The following is a 22,091-nucleotide window of genomic DNA, read 5'->3' on the forward strand; positions in this document are numbered from 1 at the left end:
GAGTAGTAAATCAGAACAAGATTTATTCTTATACAAGTACAGCACTCCGATCCAAGCAGAGTGTTTCTTCTTTCAGCTCCAGCCTTAAACTGACAAGCAAGAGCCCAACATTCTATACTGCTAAGCAACACCTAATTGAAAGATGCATTAATAACACATTGTTAAAGATACATATCCATCTAATGTACAAATAAATTTAATAAAAACATAAACAGAATAATAAATAAAATAAACAAAATACAGAAATAGGATATAATGAGCACCATATATTGAAGAGCTGTACATGAACAAAGAAGTTAACTTGGAAAGAAAGCGTCTAAGCGAAGTTAATTACAACATAATTTGGCGACGATTGGTTAGTCGAGCAGGTTCAGGTCTCTTCGTACGTGGATGTGAACCTGCGTGTTAAAAGCACTCAGTTAAGTTGAGCATTGCAGAGTGCTTTTGGTGGCTGTTTGTGTAAAGATTTTGTCTATGTGTGCCTCAACATTGAATTCTAAGTATTTGAGGTAATGTAATGGGAGTGCAGCCACCATTGTCACACCCGCTTTGCAGTCAAGTAACGTAGGCTGTTGAAAATGTGACTGAAGAGCGGCTTTTGAGGGAATGAACAGCTGAGGCAGTGAGAGGGGAGCTTTCTTTGAGCGATCTAAAAGGGACTCTACCTATAACTGGAAGTGGGGTTCACGTGATATGGCTGTCAGAAGTTGAAAAGGGGAGAGTGGCCATTGAGCGCCAGGGCTTGTCGAGCAGCAGTCTTGGATCATAAAGCAAAGTCACCTCTTGTCAGCAGCACTAGAAACCGTAATGTTGTGCCACTCAACTCAGTGCAACAGGCGTTCATTAAGCAATCGCCTCGAAAGGGTGAAGAAAAAAACAGCTGCGGGAAGCGAGTAAAACCGATCGATGAGCACAGGGGTGTTCAAAGGGGAAAAGGGGCAGCCACACCTGCTGACTTCTATTGCAGGAGAAGCTGAGAAAATGAAAGGATTTGTGCTGAAAGAGGAGCAGAGGTGTGCCTTAAGGCAAAGCCACACCCTGTAATGCTCATTTCACAAGTGTTGGAATTAAAGAGGAAGTGTCTACAATATTGGAACAGTACTGCATTTCTGTTGGGGGAAAATAAAATAGCACAGGGTGATGTTTGTATGGTCTCAAAGAAGTAATCGCAAGTAAACACAACCTCAAAGCATTGTAATTGGTACACACGTACAGAACATTCACCAGTAATGTCTTGTGTGTCTGGGTGTTAAAAGGTGACATCAAGAATGGACGTCACTGTAATTTCTCCACCTCCAAGTTTTTTTTTTTCTGATCCAGGGATCCCATCCTATGAATGGGTGCATGTGTTTGATAATTATTTGGATGCACAAGTATTCAGTTCAAGCAGGAAAATAGTGAATCTACCTACCAGCCTTGGAAAAGAGGGTCACATATATTTAAGTACCTTCCTGTTGCAATGGATAATCAGGATCAACCTACAGAGGGTGTGTATATAGAAGCTTGGATGAGGTTAGAAACGATTTGCAAAAGAGACCAATGTAGTGATGAAAAGGTATAGGTTTATACTCTATCACAGAGGGTTGGAGAATCCATAGATAAAGTCATCACTAGACTACGTGAACTGTCACTTAAGTGAAGGTTTGACACAGTGGTTGAAGAAATAATAAGGGATCATTGATTGTTCAGTGCAGATGTAGGAAAACACAGGAGCGTTTGGGGCAGCCAAAGATCCGACGCTGAAGGATGCACTTGAGATTGCAAAAATAGTAGAGGCGTCAGAGTACTATATGAAGGTAATGGATTGTAGAGACTGTAAAGTTAACGCCAAGGGTAAGAGTGACACTTCAACAGTGGACAAAGTGGACGAGGAGGTAGCAGTGAATTTTCCTGGAAATTAACACTGCCAGGAACTGGATGTGGAGCAAGTGTGGGATTAACTACCATAACTCAGCAGAAGACAGCCCAGAGGCCAGATAGTGCTATTTGTTGGTACATTAGGTGAGGTTGACATATGCACAGAATGAGTTTTGTATGCTGGGGAGTTAGACAGTGAGGACAGTGTGAGGAACAGGCCCAAGGCAGAATTAATCATTGGGGACAAGAAAGAGGAGTTGATGGTGGCTTCGGATTCATTATATACTATTTTACTCAAAGGTTTGTTCCAGTAGGAGTTGCTCAATGTAATATTGTTACCAAAAGATATCAATTCTGGATAACATCAAAGTGAACAAATAGATATTTTAATACAGACATTCGTTTAAAAAACAGGCTTGTTAAAGACAAACTGTATGTGGCTGTGTTGGGACCACCCACATTGGGTTGGTACCACCAGTATGACGTCCATATAAAAATTGATCCTCATGCAGCAGTACAGGTAGTGGAGGTAGAGGAGTTAAGAGTGGAAGATATAGTACTGGAAGTTGCTAAGGAGGTGTTCAGAGAGGGGGTAGAGCACTTAAAGGGCATGTAGATAAAATATGTGTTGAACAAGGAGCCATGCCAATCCAGCAGAAGGTTAGGCGGGTTCTGATAATGGTAAGAGATGAAGTGAAGAAAATGTTGAATGAAATGTTGGGCAATGGAATAATAGAACCTGTTGAAACGTCTGCATGGATCTCTCCAGTGGTTATCACCGAGAACGCTGGCAGCAAATTGCGATTTTGCTTTGACTTAAGGAGCCTTAACCAGAGCATTGTTTCAGTTACATTTACTTTACCGAATATCAACAAGATAGTCTTGTTGTTGCAAGGAGGAAAGTACTTTTCCAAATTGGACCTGCAGCATGCATACCGCCAAATTCGATTGCATGATTCTTCTAAACCCTTGAACGCTTTTATTACAATGAAGGGCACTTTCCAGTTCACAAGGATGCAATTTGGGCTGTCATCCGCGGCAAGGATCTTCCAGAGGATGGTGATCGAAGTATTCAAGTGCTAAAAGAACATCATTTATTTCCAATATGATATTTAGTTTTTGGAGATAGTGTAAGCAGTTACAGCAAAGCTTTGAAAGAGACATTAGCCAGACTGAGTCTGGGTTAATGCTATGCAGAGAAAAATGGGCTTTCCAAGTCCCCTAGGTCGAATATTTAGGACACGTTATCACTTGAAGGAGTGAAACCAAAAGAAGGTTTACTTGCATCAATAAGATTAGCACCAGTCCCCCACACCCACAATAAGGACCAATTATGATCTTTTCTTGGTCTATTTGAGTATTACTGAAATTTGTAAAGAACGTTGCCAGCAAAATAGAGTATTTGAAAATTCTCACGAGGAAAGGTGCAAGTTTTGTTTGATGAGCAGATCAGTAAAAAGTGTTTTGAAAATTGAAAGGAAGAAATTTGTGGTGCAGTTATTCTCATACCTTTTGACCTCAATGAAAACATCATTGTAACGGTAGATGCTAGTGAAACTCGCATTTGTGCAGTATTGTTGCATAAGGTGAGATCTTCGGAAGAAACTGTAGCTTTTGCCTCCCGCTCTTTGACTGTTGTTGAGTGTCATTACTCTGTTATAGAGAAAGAGACTTTGGCAGCAGTTTGAGGTGTAGAATATGTCAATACGTATATATTGGGACACAAGTTTTTTCTTTGCGCTGACCACAAGCCACTGTTAAAGATTTTGTCTCCAAGTGAGGTAGGAAAAGGGTCTGCAAGACTTGTACGTTTGACTTCTAGGTTGCAAGAATACAACTTTATTGTTGAGTATATAACTGGTTGATGGAATGTACCAGCAGATTGCTTGTCATGGTTACCCTTGGATTGGAAGTGTGTGGGGGAGGTAGGGGTGACTAAATGTGCAAGGGTGGGGCAGTGGCCAATGTGGAGGATGTTGTACAGTGGAGCCGGGGAACAGTTGGCAAACAGGAATAGTTATGTGGAGAGTGATTTGGTGTTGAAGACAGTTCTAAATCTGATACATAATGGTGATCGAAGAGAGAGACCTTACCCAATGGATTTAGCCCTTCACTAAAATCTTAGATGAATTGTCAACAGTAACAGTCAAAGGTATTATGCATTGTCACAAGATTGTTCCTCCCCATGGCATTTGCAGTAGATTTTTTGATTTGGCACATGAAGGGCATCTGGGGCAGACAGTAACAGAAAAGCGGTTGAGATGTGAGTTTTGGTGGGCAGGTTTGGATAGTGATATGGTAGAATGGGTTGAAAGATGTGTTGAATGCAGTGAGTGCGAGAAGGGATTAAACATTGGTGCTCAAGTTGTAACGAGTAGTATTCGCGATCCTGGTCAGGCGTGGCATAGAGTATCTGAAACACAAATTAACCGGGTTAGGTTCAAATCAAACTGCACAGCCAAACTCAAATGAATCCAATCAATCAAATAGTCATAGTGTATGCCTTGACTTTATTGGTCCTATGGTAGGTGTGATCTTAACTAGGTTTGGTATTGTCTTAACCCCTTCCATGCTCATGACGAGCTCAGCTCGTCATGAGGCACAGTTGAGCTGTGCTGATGACGAGCTGAGCTCGTCATGAATATAGGAGCTTTCCAATTTCCAGCACAGGGGAAAAATAACCACAGCAGCGATGTGGTTAATGGATGTTCACTCCTGGTGGTTGATCGTGCGATTGCTTCCTGCGATCACTACGGAAGTCACAATACTGATTTTGTGTGAGATTTTCAGAGAAGAAGGCTACCCTGCCTTTCTTGTAACTGATAATGGAACTCAGTTAACTTCTTATGAGATGAGAGAATTTTTGAGTTTCTGTATAATTATGCAGCACTTTACAATCCCCAAGCCAATGTGGAGAAGTGTGGCTCAAATGGTTAGAGCGGCAGACCCTGATGCAGAGGTCTGGTCCGGGACCAGGGTTCAATACCTGCCTCGGCGGGTCTTGGGCTCAATTTCCTCGGACCTGATAATTCTCGCCTCGGTGCCTATTCTAATCATGAGTCCCACTCTGCAACTCAGGGCAATAGCTTGCTTAATCTCCACAACGGCCCCAACAGTGCGTGGATGCCTGGCTTCACCTTGGGGGTGCCCAGGAGTGGACATTCCACAGGGAAAAACCAGGAAGGGTTCCTAGGCGGTTTACGGACAGCGCCGGGACACCTCCGTTGGAGGTAGCTGTGCACTTTACAAATGGCATTTATATTACATTACATTGTAAAGAGAGCCAACCGCATGGTTAAAGGTGCAATAGAATTGATTTTGTCCAATAACTTGGAAGTAGAGGAGGTCATTTTGAATTTGGTGTGGGCATATTGCACCACGGAGAGTGCTACTACCAGTTGGGTGCCCTTTTGTGCCATGAGAGGGAGGAAAGCTACACCAAAATAAATAACAATTTGGATAAGGGACCTGGTTAATGAAAAATTTGAGAGAGTTAGGAGTGAGAAAGATGTTCCCTGTTGGTCTGGTGAGATTAAGGATACACTACGAGTCAACCAAGATGATTGTGTCAAAGTGAGGTTGGGGTGTTTCAGGAGTGGATTGAGCAATCAATCAATCAATCAAAGACATTTATAGAGCGCACTACTTACCCGTAGGGTCTCAAGGCGCTTAGGGGGGGGGGGGGGGGGGGCGTTATTGCTCGAACAGCCAGGTCTTGAGCTTCTTCCTGAAGGAGAGGTGGTCTTGGGTCAGGCGCAGGTCGGTCGGGAGGGAGTTCCAGGTCTTGGCGGCCAGGTAGGAGAAGGACCTTCCTCCTGTTGCTTCTGTACGGATGCGTGGGACGGCGGCGAGGGCGTGGCTGGCTGATCGGAGGTGGCGTTTGGGAGCGTAGAAGTTGATTCGGTTGTTGAGGTAGCTCGGGCCTTGATCGTGTAGGGCTTTGTGTGCGTGGGTGAGGAGACGGAAGGTGATTCTTTTGTTGACGGGGAGCCAGTGCAGGTCTCTCAGGTGTCCGGAGATGTGGCTGTTACGTGGGATGTCGAGGATGAGTCTGGCTGAGGCGTTCTGGATCCGCTGAAGTCTCTTCTGGAGCTTGGCGGTGGTTCCGGCGTAGAGGGCGTTGCCATAGTCCAGTCGGCTGGTGACGGGGCCTGGGTGACGGTCTTCCTGGTCTCCGTGGGGATCCACCAGAAGATCTTCCGTAGCATGCGCAGGATGTTGAAGCACGCCGAGGAGACGGCGTTGACTTGTCTGGTCATGGAGAGGGAGGAGTCAAGGATGAAGCCCAGGTTGCGTGCGTGGTTCGTCGGTTTGGGTGCAGTGCCCAGGGCGGGGGGCCACCAGGAGTCGTCCCAGGCGGTGGGCGTGGAGCCCAGGATGAGGACCTCCGTCTTGTCTGTGTTCAGTTTCAGGCGGCTGGTCGTCATCCACTCGGCTACCTCCTTCATCCCTTCGTGCAGGTTGGCTCTGGCGGCGGCGGGGTCGTTGGTCAGGGAGAGGATCAGCTGGGTGTCGTCGGCGTAGGAGATTATGTTGAGGTTGTGTTGGCGTGCGATGGCCGCGAGGGGGCTCATGTAGACGTTGAAGAGGGTAGGGCTCAGCGAGGATCTTTGAAGGACGCCGCAGATGACTTCGGTGGCCTCTGACTTGTACGGTGGTAGGCGGACTCTCTGTGTTCTTCCGTCGAGGAAGGAGACGATCCATTCCAGTGCCTTCTCCTGGATTCCGACGTTGTTGAGGCGTTGCACTAGGGTGCGGTGGCAGACAGTGTCGAAGGCCGCGGAGAGGTCTAGGAGGATGAGGGCCGCTGTTTCTCCGTTGTCCATCAGGGCTCGGATGTCGTCGGTGGCGGCGATGAGGGCGGTCTCGGTGCTGTGGTTGGCACGGAAGCCGGACTGCGAGGGGTCGAGGGATCCGTTCGTCTCGAGGAAGGCGGCCAGCTGTTTGACGGTCTTCTCGATGACTTTGGCTGGAAACGGGAGTAGCGAGATAGGGCGGTAATTCTTGAGTTCGGTGGGGTCTGCTGTAGGTTTCTTGAGAAGAGCGCTGAGTTCGGCGTGCTTCCAGCTCTCGGGGAAGGTGGCGGTGTCGAAGGAGGTGTTGATAATGTCCCGCAGGTGGGGTGCGATGACAGCGTCGGCCTTGTTGAAGACGTGGTGAGGGCAGGGGTCGGTCGGAGATCCGGAGTGGACGGAGTTCATCATGCGGACGGTGTCTTCGGTGCTGATCGGAGTCCAGGCTCGGAGGGTGGTGGTGGGCAGCGTTGCTGTGGTCGTGGCGTGCGTCGGTTGGGTGCTGAAGCTGTTGTGTATGTCCGCGATCTTGTTGTGGAAGTAGGAGGCGAGGGAGTTGCAGAGGTCTTGCGAAGGGGTGATGTCGTTGTTTCCTGCGCTGGGGTTGGAGAGCTCTTTCACGATGTTGAAGAGTTCCTTGCAGTTGTGTGCGTTGTTGTCCAGCCGGTCCTTGAATGAAGGCAAGATCTGTGGCCCTTTTCAAGTCAAGCAAGTAAATCACTGGCATGTAGTGTTGACTAATGGACAGAGATGGAATCTCAGAAGGGTGACAAAATATTGTTCTGCTGACAAGTCAGCAAAGATGAGAGAGGATGGAGATGCGTGTAGTGGTTACGTGTTAGTGCAGGATCTCCAGAGGTTGGGCGGGTCACAGGTAAATGGTGAAATGAGAGTTGTAGGGCCAGGAAGTGATAATTTAGGAAGTAACTAAGTTTTTGGTGAAAATGTAATGGATCCACCATGTTCTAATAGATCCTCGTGAGTTAGGAGGCCTCCTAGTTACTTTTTTGTGGTTGAGTAATCCTTTTACTTCATACCTTCTGTAATTTGCAGGTTCTTAATGCCTTTTGAGTTCTATTATCAAAAGTGCTCAAGAGATTTCAAATTGCTTCAAATGTATTTTTATAGATTCAGTGTTTCATTTATAGTGTATATGATCTTCAATTAACATCTTAAGTTTAATTTATGCTTTCAACCTTTATATAGTTACATGTTTAGTTTCATATGTCAAAGTTTTAAGATCTATTCAATTTGCTTTTCTTTTACGTTTAAAGGAAGGTATATATGTTATGATATTGTATTATGTTTTACACTGCTAGTATAGCATTTAGAACTTTGAGCCATGACTATTCTGTTGTAATGGTGCTTCCCTCAGAACCCAGCAGCTTTGGCAGTTGTGCTGGCCGATGGGAAGAACACCACGCATTGAAGAGCTGTACATGATCAAAGAAGCTAACTTGGAAAGAAAGCGTCTAAGTGAAGTTAGTTACGACATAATGGCTTCTTATAGAATAGACAATGGTAGAATGCTGTCTTTGTTGGAAGTGACTTAGTTTGAGGTCATGATGTTGGTAGGTACATCATGTGGTAGGAGTTTGAAGGAAGACCACTTGGGAGAATAACAATGAAACAGGAGTCAGCGTGAATGTCAGTTTCGACAAACCATTGTTTTCTTAAAAAGTACATGTCAGATTCTTTAATTTAGGTGCTAGAAATCATAGAAAATTATGGAAAAATTCCTGTTTGATCACAAGTCTTGGAAAATTGATATATACATTTCAAAATTATGATGATTATTCCATCTGATGGCATTCTGTAACAGATGGTACTGCTATTTCAGAAGCAGTCATGCTTATCTTATGAAAGTTTTGGATTGAAAAATGTGTTTTGTTAGGCATGCTGGCCTTGTGTTCTTACTTTTACTAAAGTGGACAGAGGGCTCTTAAATATTACGAGTGTCACTGTTAGTGATTTGCAGTTTACAGAGTTATAAACTAACAACATTTCTTTCTGCACTATATAGCAGACTAGCATGTGTTAAGAGCATCATATTTTTCAGAACTTGTAATGAAAAAGAAATACTTAATTTGTCAGCATTTGATCATGACGCATCTTAAGCCATGATACATTCAATCTTATTCAGGAGAAAAGTGGAATCGGAGGAGATTGAGAGGGGCGGAAATAACTTTTTCTGATGCACAAAAGGCATGTGGTAGTACTGGGTTGTAGAGGGGGCGGTCGGTCCCTAGGTGGTGAGGGCAGAATGTACAGCTTATGCTCTATTTCCCAGCCAAAGTTCTTAGTTGGCTTGTTGCTACATATATCTGACAAATCAGGTGGAGTTTAGCTGGTTGCTAACTGTCTCTTTGGCTGGGCTCCATAATCAAAACCTTCCTTAAAATTATTTTCCTATAATCAAACCCCTAGCTCAGCATGCTTTAATGCTGCAATATGTAGCTGCCACCAACCCCCCCACCACCAATTTCAGGTTTTATATTGATGCTATCCATGCAGTACGGCCATGGTAACAGCCATGGCAACTGTGGATAATGCAGTAGGTAGCATCTCCTTGGTTTACAATTAGCTTGAATGTAAAGTTAATGGTGAACAATGACTTCTTCCTCTCTGCCAAGTACAGCTTAATTGCTCTAAGTCCACTTGAGAGGGAGACAGAGGTGATTACACATAGTATAGACCTGTGCACAAAGGAAGGCAAGACTGGTAGATTATACTACCTAGTGCCCGGTTGCTGTGGTCTTCACACTTTTGATGATTCAGTTCTATTTAATTTGTACACCAGGGAAATTAATCTTTAAATTTAAGAGTATGTATCCATCCAGATAGTAGATTAAGTTAAGTTTCAGTGACCTCAATATCTCAATACAATGTGTGTATGTCTTCTGTCACAAAAGCACCCCAGGTCTCACATTTTATGACTATATGTTGTAGTAGATTCCACTTTGCAATGTGGTGCATAGATTAGGATTCTATGAAATTAAAGTCCACGTCTATAAAAAAACAACAATAGGTCTCACATTTTTTGGAGTTGGAGCTATTGGCATAGATCAACAGATACAGAACAGAAATTGCCCTTTGCAGGTGCAGAAAAGAGCATTGCTCCGTGAAACGGCCTGAAAGCCTAAAACTATGTTGATAGCCTACAAAATAAAAAGACAGATCAGCATGACAAGGAGCAACCATGGACGTATTGGGAGGACAAACGCTAGCAAACAGTGAGTATAATCCCGTGTGCGTGACCCAATCATGCAAAGGCGGGAGACTCGGACCCAATGCACCAACAAAAACCTAGTATTTCTAAATGGCACAACAACTAACAAATGACCATTCATGGGCATGCCAAAAGCCGATGGAGATAACAGGTCTTGCAGACAGCGCATGAGCGCTGCCTAGGCTCGACCTAAAAAGTGTAGTATACAATAAGATAGTAATGTTAAACAATATTTTATCCAGTAAATGTAGTGTTTACTGATTAGTTTTAAAGTTGGCTTTTGCAAGTAAGCAACAAGGGGCTATTTCTTTCAGCGTTTGTGATTATACTGCACTAAAATGCAAATGATCTGAGTTTTACATTTTTGCCTTTTCAGCCTCTGTACTTTGTCAAGTTGAACCTGTGGGGCGATGGTTTGAAGCATTTCTTAAGAGGCGAGACAGAAATGTGTCTGCTTCATTCCAAGAGTTGGAAGATGAGGAGGAGTTGTCAGAGGAGTCGGATAATGAAGAATTACAGCTGGAAGAGTTTCCAATGCTGAAGACCCTTGATCCAAAGGACTGGAAGGTACGGGGCATAGTTTCTGCATTGTTGTTTATGGCAGTACGTGTATTTTTCATTTAAAGTCAGTGTCCTGAACTGTTACTGTTCTTTATTACAGTGGTTCTTAAACTTCGGACTACTGTTGATCCCCACTTTATCTTTACTGAAATCCGGGTACCTCCACTGAATCATATGTTGAATCCAGGGACACATCGTCCTCGTTCAACTACCCCCCCTAACTGAGTGATTATTGGAATCTGGGGGCCCAAGCCTAAGCAATTTCGATGGTTCGAACTGCAAAACAATACAAAAATTACTGAAACAAACATTCATCAAACAAATGATGAAATATTTCATTTATTTTGCAAACAAATATAAAATCAAATTTTTAATAGGAAATTTGGAACTTTAAATTTAAGTTGAGGCCACTCATTGTCCATACTGTATTCTGTTTGGTGTACCTGCACTTCGCCCACAAATCGATATGACTATACCAACCTAACATTTAGCCCCCTAATTTTATATTTCTTCACATTTACAGAACATTTTTAATTTTTCAATTTTGCTTCTTTGCTGACATACACTTTACTAATCTGTTAATATAATTTTTTTGTCTAAGCAGCCGTGAACCCCCTGAGTGGGTTTCGTGGACCCCAGGGGTCCAAGGCCACAGGGTAAGAACCGCTGCTCTATGGCTTTAGGCTGTCGGAAAATAAAAAAGAAAGCCAAAGCCCCCTTGAGATTCATGGCATATCACCCAGCTATACTTGTTTGAGATTCTCCTAGCTGTATTCAGATTCCTGCATTCACATTTTTGATGTTTTCGGTTTCCTTCCTACCTGACATCATGACAAGTAATGCAGAAAGTTTGAAGGTTTCAAATGTTCTCAACCAAACCAAGCAAGAGCAATTCCATATTTTTACTTTTATTGGAGAGTGAGTCCTCCCACATACTTCATACGTGAATAGATAGGGTGTTCTGCTCCCCAACCCTTGTCACTCAAATTAAACACACCACGTACCAGGGGAAAACGCTATCTGACCACAACCCCCTAGAGATCACCTTTTCCTGGGGGAAGATCCCCTCTTCAATCCCAACATGGAGGCTGTGCCTGCAATTTCTAGAGGACTCCGTGTTCTGCACTACTCTGGCCACAACCATTACTAATTACTTCAGTGAAAACCCAGACACCGCGTCCTCACGCTTAACGGAATGGGAAGCATTCAAGACCGTTCTGAGAGTGGTGAGTATTAGTACCATAGTGGGAGCCCAACACATGATCAGTACTGATCTACAGGAAGTGGAAGATAAACTGGGTAGGTTAGAGCAGGCAGCGGTCTCTGACCATACTAAGGAGGCAACCCTCCAAGAAGCACGTATATCGCATGCAGAATTAATTGAGCGACTACGGGTTATAGATCTCCAATCATACACGCAAGAGAAACATGCTGAGGTCGATAGATCCGGCACTCTCCTGGCCAAAATATTATGAGATGCGTCATCCCCCACCCCCGTTCATGAGGTTAAAACACCAGAGGGCACAATAATGAACTCGCAAGCAGATATCATTCTGGTGTTCAGGGAATACTACAAAACACTATGTGAGGCCCCTGTGGACTCTGAGAAGGGGAGGTGGGGAGGCAACTATCGCAGCATTCATGGATGACCTTAAATTTCCCCAGCTAACACAGACACACCAAAAAGAGCAAGGAGCACCTATATCCTAAAAGGAGATAAAGGATGCAATTAAGGACCTACCTCCAACTAAAACTCCGGGGATAGATGCTCTCCCAGTGGAGTACTACAACACTTTTTCGACCGCGCTGGTTTCCCTCCTAGAGCGCCTTTACCAGTCAGCTTTAGATACTAGGTGCCTCCCACCCCCCAAGCACTGGTCACTTCCCTTCACACGCCAGGCAGGGACTCTACTGATATCTCTGGGTCCCGGCCACTCTCACTATTGAACACCGAATACAAAATCTTAAGTAAAATACTGTCTCGGCGCCTACTCCCCTTAATGCCACAACTTCTACATATAGACCAATGTGGTTTTGTACCAGGCTTAGCACTTCTCTTAATATCAGGCGCCTGTACCTTGTGCTGACCGCCTCAGCCTATCCTAGGGCAGGGTGCATCTCATTAGACCGGAGGCAAGCGTTTGATACCCTCAGCTGGAAGGACATGCTGGCAACACTTGCGAAATTTGGCATCCCTCTGGCCTATATATACTGGGTTAAGCTATTATACACGGCACCCACAGCAAGAGCCCGGACAGGAGTACACATTTTACAGTCTTAACCAATCAGTTGTGGTCCACGGCAAGGCTGTCCGCTTTCACCACTATTATGTGTAATCGTACTTGAGCCCCTAGCTATTAAGCTTCCGACAGAGGCGGTAGGGTATGGTGTTTGTATCATTGACACTACACACACCCTGTCATTATATGCGGATGACATTATCCTTTATCTACACAATCTTCAGGGTAACCATGGGCCTATTCCACGCATCTTCACCCAGTTCCAAAGTGTCTCTGGCCTTACCATTAATGAGACCAAATCATACACATTTTATTTTCATGCTGCGGAACAACAAGAGCTTATCCGCTTTGACCCTCTAACGCTCCCGATTGCACCCACCACTTTTAAATATTTAGGTATACGAATATATAGCGGCCCACAGGAGTTACTGTACGGCAACCTCTTGCGGGCAGTTAAGGTACTCAAGTAGCTTTTTGGACGTCACTACCACTGTCTGTGGCGGGGAGGGTGGCCATTGCCAAAATGGCCATGCTCTTGAGACTGCTATACTATTTAACCTATCTACCCATTGTGATTTCGACTTTTATCTTTAAAACCCTGAATACTCTCCTGCTGGAGCTAATATGGGGGAAGGGCTGCAGGAGGGTGGGGCTCTCGAAACTTCAGCTGGGATTGGAAAAAGTGGGCATGGGGTCCCAGATTTTAGGGCATATTGCTAGGCGAGCCAGCTGCAGTGGTTAGCGTACTGGCTTGCTGAGCATAACCTCCATTATATAGGGGTCACACAGCAAGCGTTAGCTCAAGGTGCCCTTCTTACTCTATTGTTGCCCAAGGGACGGGCCCTGCCTGCGGCCCACTCACTATTGAAGGTAGCCCTTACCTATTGGAGACAAGCATTACACTACACTAATCAGCAACACCCTTATGCTCCTAACATTACGCTGATTGTGATTGCCACACCCACAGAAGTAATCACCGCCCGGAGCACAGGAAAATGTGAACACTGTTGGTATGCTATTCGATGAGTATGCCATTAGACCATGACAACTTTGCCAGGGAACAGGGGGTGCCATGATCCCTTTATATACTGCATACACGCATCACTAAATACGTCAAACAGTATTGGGCACCAAAAAATAAAGAGCTCCCCACGAACAAGCTGGTACATACACTACACCTAATGGGTATTGGGCGTCACTTGACTTGGTGGTTGTATAGAGGCATTCGCTCCCATGCAGGAGTCTCGCAGGAGGCACTTAGAGCAAAGTGGAGTGTGGACATTGGGTGGGATTGATCGAACAAGGAATGGGACTTCCTTCTGGGGTATCCTAAGAAAGTGTCCAGAAATGCTACGTTTAATTTCATCCAGTATATGGTGCTACATAGGGCCTATATTACGCCATGCGCTTATACAGAATATATCTGGAAGCGAAAGTCCATTGCCCACGATGTCTTTCACATGATGCCGTTCTCATACACATGCTGTGGGCTTGCCCACACCTGTCGGCCTTCTGGGCCAACATCGTAGGGATCCTAAGGACTGTAACGGAAATTGCAGGAGGGGACACAGCAGCATACTCTATATTGGGTCTAGGGCGCAATCACAAGAAGCAGACAGTACAAGCCTGATTTCCCAACCTCCATGAGGTGGAAGTCTACTGTGCCCCAGGCGACGCTTGGCTGGCATGGGGGAGAGCAGAGAGTGCAGCAATCAGTCATAAAGAAAATAGGGGCTTGCGGAAGACTGATCTCACTGGACTGGGATTCAAAATTAGAGTCATTTGAACCCCCACTAACATGATATACTGTAGGAGATAGCATCACAGACCACACTAAGCGTAGGTACTGTGCCAGAGCTCCACCTTTTACTCTGCTGACCGAATATAAACACCTGCACGCTGTGCTGCTAGGACTGCATATACAAATATGCTAGTCCTATGTCCCGCAGTGCATACAAGCGTGAAGGAGTGAGTCAAGTAGGGTGGGTGGGGAGGGGGTAGGTAAGGGTGAAAGGGACTGGGGGGTTGGTTGGGGAACATTGTTTTGATATGCATACTGTTACCGTGAACCATTCGGCAAGCACTATGAAGGCAATACTTTGACAGTTAGCCACAGACATTTTAGCTGTTATGGCTTTAGTGGATTATGTCATACATTCTGGATAGTTCATTTTCTTTGTGACTAACAGTATGCACCTAACTACAGTATAAGTGTGCAATGTCTTGATGTTATTAACGAAAATCAATAAAGTAAAAAAAAAAATGGTGAGGACCTTGCATGGCTGCCATTGTTTGACGTTTCATATAGGGTGGACCTGGTATTGGGATTTGGATGGTTTGGCCCTGTCATGGATTTATGCGATAGGGCCAATTTAGGAACTACTGCTAAGGACTGGGCTGTAAGATTACAGTTTTTCAAGCTGGTCTGTCTTTGTAAGACTTGAGTTGCCTACGTACTTGTGGATCATGATGTCCTGCTAGGTGAGCATTTCTTTACAGTTTTAAGACTCCAACTGTACACACCATTTCATACCTCACTGCTTTTTAAAACATTTTTTTTAATCTGAAATGAAATCCAACTAGTATTTTTCTTGCCTTCCCACTGGCCTAACACATTTACCCTTTCTCCTGCAACCTCTTTGACATTTACCAAGTTACCATTGATGCCGAGATTCTCTCATAATCAGTTTTTTTCATAGTGTCGGACCGAAAAAGCACCCATCATCTCACTCATAAAACAGAGCACCAACAGTTATATTGTGTTCTTTTTTCCCTTTAGTAAGGTTGCAAGCTTAAACATGGATTTCATTTCTCTGATAATGCTCAACTTTATTTGAAATAAACTGAAAGTATACCCAGTCGTGTTTAAAACCTAGTATGCTTTTGTTTTGTTTTACTCTACTTTAAAGTCTGTTGCATAAATATATCACCCTTGCTTGGTGTTTTTGCGTTTATAACCGAGAGCAACTGTTAGCTAACCCACTGAAATGTTATTTGTTATAACATTGACTCTTCTTCTCCACTTGTAACTGTCACCACCCATTTAGTTTGGTTTCTTATAGATTTGTATGGAGTTATTTCTTTGCCTCCTTTCAGCTACAATTAAAGCTGCCTTACTGATTGTGAGATAGTGGGGTTCTGTTGCAGCCCCCCCCCCCAACGCACACACACACACCTTTTGCCTGGCTTTTGATGCAACTTTGATTGTGGAGTACAGGATCTTTGCTGTCTAGGTGCCCAGTACCAGTGTTCTTTCCCTAAAATGATTCCACAATTGGCCCTTCAGGACCCCTGTAAGTCCCTAGTAAACACTACCTGTGTGCCATGCCAACTACCACAGCCTAAGATATAGATAAGTCACCCCTCTTCCAGTCAGAACCGTGTGCAAACCGCCCAGCGATTTTGAAACTAGATAAAATGGCAACAGAATCCACAAGTGTTAGGACAAACACAAAGAGACAAACAAAGAGGATTTCGTAAAATATAAGTCACCCCATCACTCATATTTTAAAGTGAAAGCCCAGGGCCCAACGCCCATGGCAGATTCTTGCACAGTACTCTCCCAATCTCAGCAGGAGAACCAAAATATTCAAGGAGGGCCGGCATCCGGCACTAAGGAAGGAATCCCAAAATAGATTGTGTTAAAAAAAATAGATATGATCCCTTACTTAGTATCGAAGAAAACACCATTTCCTCCCCAGAAGTTAATAGTCCTACCGATAATCAAAATTCTCGCATTGTCTCTGAGCAAAAGATAGCACCATCTGTTCTCTCACAGGACACTACAGAGACTAACTCAGCCAGACTTGAAAATGCAATGGCGGTAATGTTAACAGAAGTGAGAGAGAGATTTGCGACATCTGAGCTTAATCAGCAGAGAATCCAAGGGTACTGTGAGACCATGAAAGAAAAAAAATCAACAGCTTGGTAGATAGAGTAGGGGCGATGGAATCGGCGCATAATGAGATTTTTAAAAAAGTGGACTTCAATCAGGAAGAGATACAGAAACTTAAGAAAAATGAAAGGGAGCTCAGAGATAAACTAGAATCTCTTGAAAATAATGTGAGAAGAAATAACATCAGAATTTTAAATGTTCCCGAGGGTCTCGAAGGAGGAGACATCAAGGCTTTCGTTACCACCCTCCTAAAAGAGTACATTTCGAATCTGGATTTAGACGTATTAGTACAAGATGTGCAAAGAGTCCATCGAGATCCTTTTGTGGCCCGTACTGGAAGGAAAACAGTAAGAAGGATTTTAGTGAATTTCAAAACTTATTCACTGAAAGAAAGCATCCTTGCTGCGGCACTAAAAGTTGGAACATATAAGAAAGATGATTGGTCTTTTCGTATTCGTTCAGATTTCTCTCGAGAAACCTTAGACAGGCAATGGGAGCTCGGGAAATATATACAAGACTTAGAGACCTAGGAGCTACGCAAATATCCGTTTCCCTTCCTCGCTGAAGGTTATGAGGAATACTGAAATGCACACCTTCAGGGACCCTAACAATGTGAAAACTTTCGAAGATCTGATTAAGGCACAGTCAGTATAAAAGATAGCTAATCAAAACACCAGGAGGTAGGAGAGCTCATAGGAGGTGTCAAGATACCGTGTGTTAGTAGGGAGGGTTCCCCGGGGAGGGGGGGTCATTGGTAAGAATTTAAAGTTCAGAGAATCGCACAAGGCACAAAGGGTGGGGGAGCAAGTGGGAGAAAATATATTTAAAAAAAAGTCCTCCTATGTCCAGTCCAGTTGTTTTTGTTTTCTTTTTACCTTCCTTTTGTTTTTTGCTTTTTCTGAACACTACCATTTCAGGATAGGTTATGTTGTCAAGCCATTTCAAGGTATAGCATTCCAGTTTCTTAAATATATTCCATGGCAGGTCTATATAATATTCAATTATTGAAAGTGCTATCATGGAATGTTAATGGCTTGAGAGTGGATCCAAGGAGAAAGAAGATAGTGGAATATTTGAAGATGAGGGAGGTAGACGTTATCTTTATCGAAGAGTCCCATTTACTAAAAGAAGAATGGCTGGAAATCGTAAAGCCTCAAATATGGATAGACCACTGTATATGTACATCCCAAACAGTTACAGTTAAGGGGGTGGCTATAATAGTTAAAAATTCAGCCCAATGTATTATTGCTGAAACTAAGGTTGACCCTCTAGGCAGATGGGTGATTACTAAGGCAAGGATTCAGGGCACAAGGTTAGATTTTGTATCGTACTATGGCCCAAATTTGGATGACCCCTTGCCCCTACGTCCTTTAATGCTGCGTCTACTTGAATTCAATATTCCAGTTATTATGGGGGGCGACTTTAATCTAATCCTCGACCCAGTCCAAGATACTACCTCTAAGAAGACCACTGCAGTAACCTAAAAAATAAGAATCTCCCTGAAATCCATAATTCAGGATCTCAGTTTAGTTGATATCTGGAAGCTTAAAGGCTCAAGAAGGGGGTGGGGAGAATCTGGTAAATTTACCTTTCATAATAAAAAACACAATCTAGGATCGACTTCTTCCTGGTATCCCGCTCCATTAGTTATCTTAAGACGGTTACCCATATACCGGAGCATCTATCAGACCACTCGGCTGTTTCTCTGCAGCTCCAGTTCTGAGGCAAGTCTGTTGAGTGACGTTGGACTAAGTCGTTCCCTTCTTCTAGAAACCCCGATAATTGATAACTTGAAAAAATTAACAAAAGAGTTCTTCCTCTTTAACATTGATACTGCCCCCCTAAATAAAGTGTGGGATACCTATAAAGCATATCTTAGAGGCATCGCAATCCACCAAAATGCTGTGCAAAATAAGAAAGTAAAGGAATTTACCTCCTTAGCAGAACACATCAAAGTAATTCAAGATAATTTGAGCCAAACTCTAGATACTAACACCACACTTTCACTAGAAGCGGATCGCGCCAAGGCATAGACAAATTTAGCAGATCACTTGGAACTCAGAGTAAAACAAAGTTGGGAAGCAAGTAAGCTTGCTAATTATGAATATGGGGAGGGTAGCGGCAAGCTTTTGGCCTGGAAGGCCAAAGATGACCGAACTAGAAATAATATCAGGGATCTGAAATGTCAATCCATGGGGGATATTATCACTGAGGACGGGGCGATTGAACAGGAATTTGTTAATTTTTTACGAGAATTATATACAGACGATATAGACACAAATAAGGCTCAGGTAACTGCTTTTTCCCGGACATAGATCTCCCACTGGTAAGTGATGAAAACAGAGAGGAATTATCGGGCCCTTTCACAATGGCAGAAGTTCACAGCACAATTAATCTGAAAAAGATTAAGGCTGCAGGGCCAGATGCTAGCCTAAATGAACTATATGTCCTGCTGAGGGAAGAATTGGCCCCGATTCTGCTCCATCTTTTTAATTCAGCCTATATCTTAAAGCAGGAGCTCCCTTCGTCCTGGGACTTAGCCACTATAATCATCCTCCTTTAACCTAACAAGAACCCTAGAGCATGCAAATCATATAGGCCAAAATCATTGCATAACAGCGACTACAAAATGTATACACAGATTATAACCAAAAGGTTGTAGCGGATGGCGGGCACCATAATCCACAATGATCAGAAGGGTTTTATGAAGGGAAGAGGTGTGGCGTCGCAGCCATGGCGACGGACGCTGGAATTTGGGGATCACGGTTCTATCCCTGGTGCCAGCGGCAGGTTAGCCCAGCACCATGTGACTCTGGGCAATAGCTTGCTTATTCTTCCCGACGGCCCCCAGCCCCTAGAGACCCTTACGGGTGATTGTTTGCGCTTTACAAATGTGGATTATTATTATTATTATGAAGGGGAGGCACTTGCAGGACCTGACCCATGAGTTAATAGGTATAATAGATCTAGCCATAGAATATGATAGACCCCTAACTGTAATAACTTGTGATGCTGCGAAAGCCTTCGACAGTGTCAGCTGGCCCTTTCTCTATGAAGTGATCCAGCGTTTTAACATGGGGGACCTTTTTGAGTCCGCAATCAAGGCCCTGTACAAAAACCCTACAGCTCGGATATTAGTAAATGGGAGTTTATCTGAGCAAGTTAAAATTAGAAGGGGCTCCAGACAAGGGTGTCCACTCTCCTCACTCTTATTTAACCTATATATTGAGCCACTGGCCATCTAGCTAAGAGCATGTAAAAACATCATCCCATTTTCTTGTAAGGAGTGGGAAAAGAAAACCGGGCTTTACGCCGACGATCTAATGATATTCACAGGCCTTCTACAGCCAGTAATTTCTGCTATCTGGGAAAATCTAGAGAGTTTCGGTAAAATATCAGGCTACGCCGTCAACCCATCCAAAACCAAGATTATGCAGTGGAATACAAGTTTCCAGAGTGACCTTATCAAAAAGAGGATTAGATACTTGGAGATTGAGGTGGTCCAAAACTGAGACTTACTAGCAAAAGTGAATTTCGATTTGGTCCCCTCAAAAATTAAGAAACAACTACAGCAGTGGGACTCTATGCCTTTATCGTTTTTAGGCATATCAAACCTGTTGAAAATGTCTATCGTACCCAAATATACATTCATATCCAACTCAAAACCACTGGAATTCAAGAAGGACTGGATTAAAAAAGTACAAGGTTTATTCTCCAATTTTATCTGGGGAAAGAAAGGCCCAGAATTGCATGGAAGAAATGCAGGGAAAAGAAGGGAAATGGGGTTATAGCGTGTCCAGATCTTCAATATCGGAGAGCCTTCCACCTGAAAGTTTTTAGGCATCTGTTAAAACTCTCCCAACCTTTCACCACTGTTCCGAGCTCTGACGTTTGGCCCGCCAGACTTATCCAGCTTCTTTCTTTATAAGTCTGGAGATCCCAATTTTTTTTAAAAAGTAAGATAAAAAAATATATATATCTTGCACTCCTCTGTGTTAGGCCTAAGGTTGCTCGCCCACACTACCACTGATGGAGCACTTTGGGTTTTACATTGTGCCCTGTACACTTTTGGGGAACCCCTGGACTCTGCACACGCTAGAACCACTTAGTGGTGATTTATACAGAGCCAGCTTCCTTCACTGATCTTCAGGATGGCATACTGTCCTTTCTAATTCTTCCTCTTCTGCTTCCACCTAATCACACCATTTCTTTGGCAAGCCTATTTGCCACCTCTTTACTACCAGTTAACACTTACCTCTTTACTTACACCTTTCACTGCAATTATAAACTTGCTTTTAGAAACACAGATTTCAACCCCCTCTCCCTTCTCGTCTGTGTCACCTTTTGCTCTCTTGTTCTCTGTCCAAATGTCTTTCATCCTCACCTCTTGCCGGGAGGGTCTTCTTTGTCATTGCTTGCATTTGACATACAATCTTGCACTATATTAGCTCGTTGTTTCCCACAAGTATGGTCAAGCTTGTGAGTCCCTCTTTATTTTATTGCTACTTTAGAAGTTAGTATATCTTTCTTTCCTCATTCGTAGTTAGTTGGACTCCTTGTCAATACAATATAAACTATATTTCCGTTTAATTCCTTAAAGCTCCCATCACACCAACTACTATGTTCCTTTCATCTCTCAAATTTTTGTTTCCACCCCGAAATTATGAATTCTGATTTCTCCTAAATTCACTGCAAAACTACTCTGCACAATCTCCTTTTACTCAAATGCATTTTCTAAAGTGAGCACTGCTAACAATATTCCAGACACTTGTTTCAGAGACTGGTAGCCAGAGAAGGGATATTATTTTAGAGGAACCTGTCTCGAGGGAGCTAAGCGAGATTTGGATTTTCTAACACCGCGCTTTTAACGCTCATGGGTGGAAATGCCCCTAATAGTTTTAATTACAAGTATTCGATTAAGACTTGTTAGTTTTCTTTAAAGAGACAAACAAAGACACATAAAGAGGGCAGGTTTTTTAAAATTCTGTCTGCAAATATCTCGTACCTTCATCATACATCTAAAATGTTCTGATAGATTTATTTTACACTTTGTGCATTTGAATGCCTTAAATCTAAACAGAAAGTAGTCCGATTCTATCCTCAAGGAGAATGTTCTGTATTCAAATTATACTTTTTCTTCAAAAACATCCCTGTTTCCAAACTAACGATGTACACTTGATTGTAGGTGAAATGCACAATACGCCTTACCCTTGCTCCGCAACCAATAAGAAAGTAACTGGAGTATCGATCCCAGTAGACTCAATATTTACTTCAGGATGTCATTGCGCAGAGGTAGCTCGAGTAACTTCAACGCTTGTACTTTTTACACTAATATGCCCAAATTTTCTTTAGGTCTCGCCTAGGCAGCGTGCATGCGCTGCTCTAGGAGGACTTTTAACCATCGGTCTTCACTTTTCAAGCATTGCACTCGTGCTTGTGGCGGCATCGACTTTGCGGGAGCGAGCAGCAGTGCTTTAAAAGTGAAGTCTGCTCTCCCAAGCGCGCGCACCATTTTT

The 22,091-nt window shown here is 43.6% G+C and overlaps 1 protein-coding gene across 1 annotated transcript in view; it reads left to right on the forward strand.

The window, feature by feature from the left end:
• The window catches only part of LOC147659424 (dnaJ homolog subfamily C member 2-like), a gene marked incomplete at its 3' end in the record, with an annotated part of 42,808 nt that overhangs the window by 15,174 nt on the left and 5,543 nt on the right, over positions 1–22,091 (forward strand). The window contains exon 2 of the mRNA XM_086951753.1: positions 10,256–10,446. Coding sequence (XP_086807879.1) covers positions 10,256–10,446 — 191 coding nt within the window. The remainder of the gene's footprint in view (positions 1–10,255; positions 10,447–22,091) is intronic.

This window comes from Lissotriton vulgaris, unplaced genomic scaffold (genome assembly GCF_964263255.1).
Source record: "Lissotriton vulgaris unplaced genomic scaffold, aLisVul1.2 SCAFFOLD_2427, whole genome shotgun sequence".
Lineage (NCBI taxonomy): Eukaryota > Metazoa > Chordata > Amphibia > Caudata > Salamandridae > Lissotriton > Lissotriton vulgaris.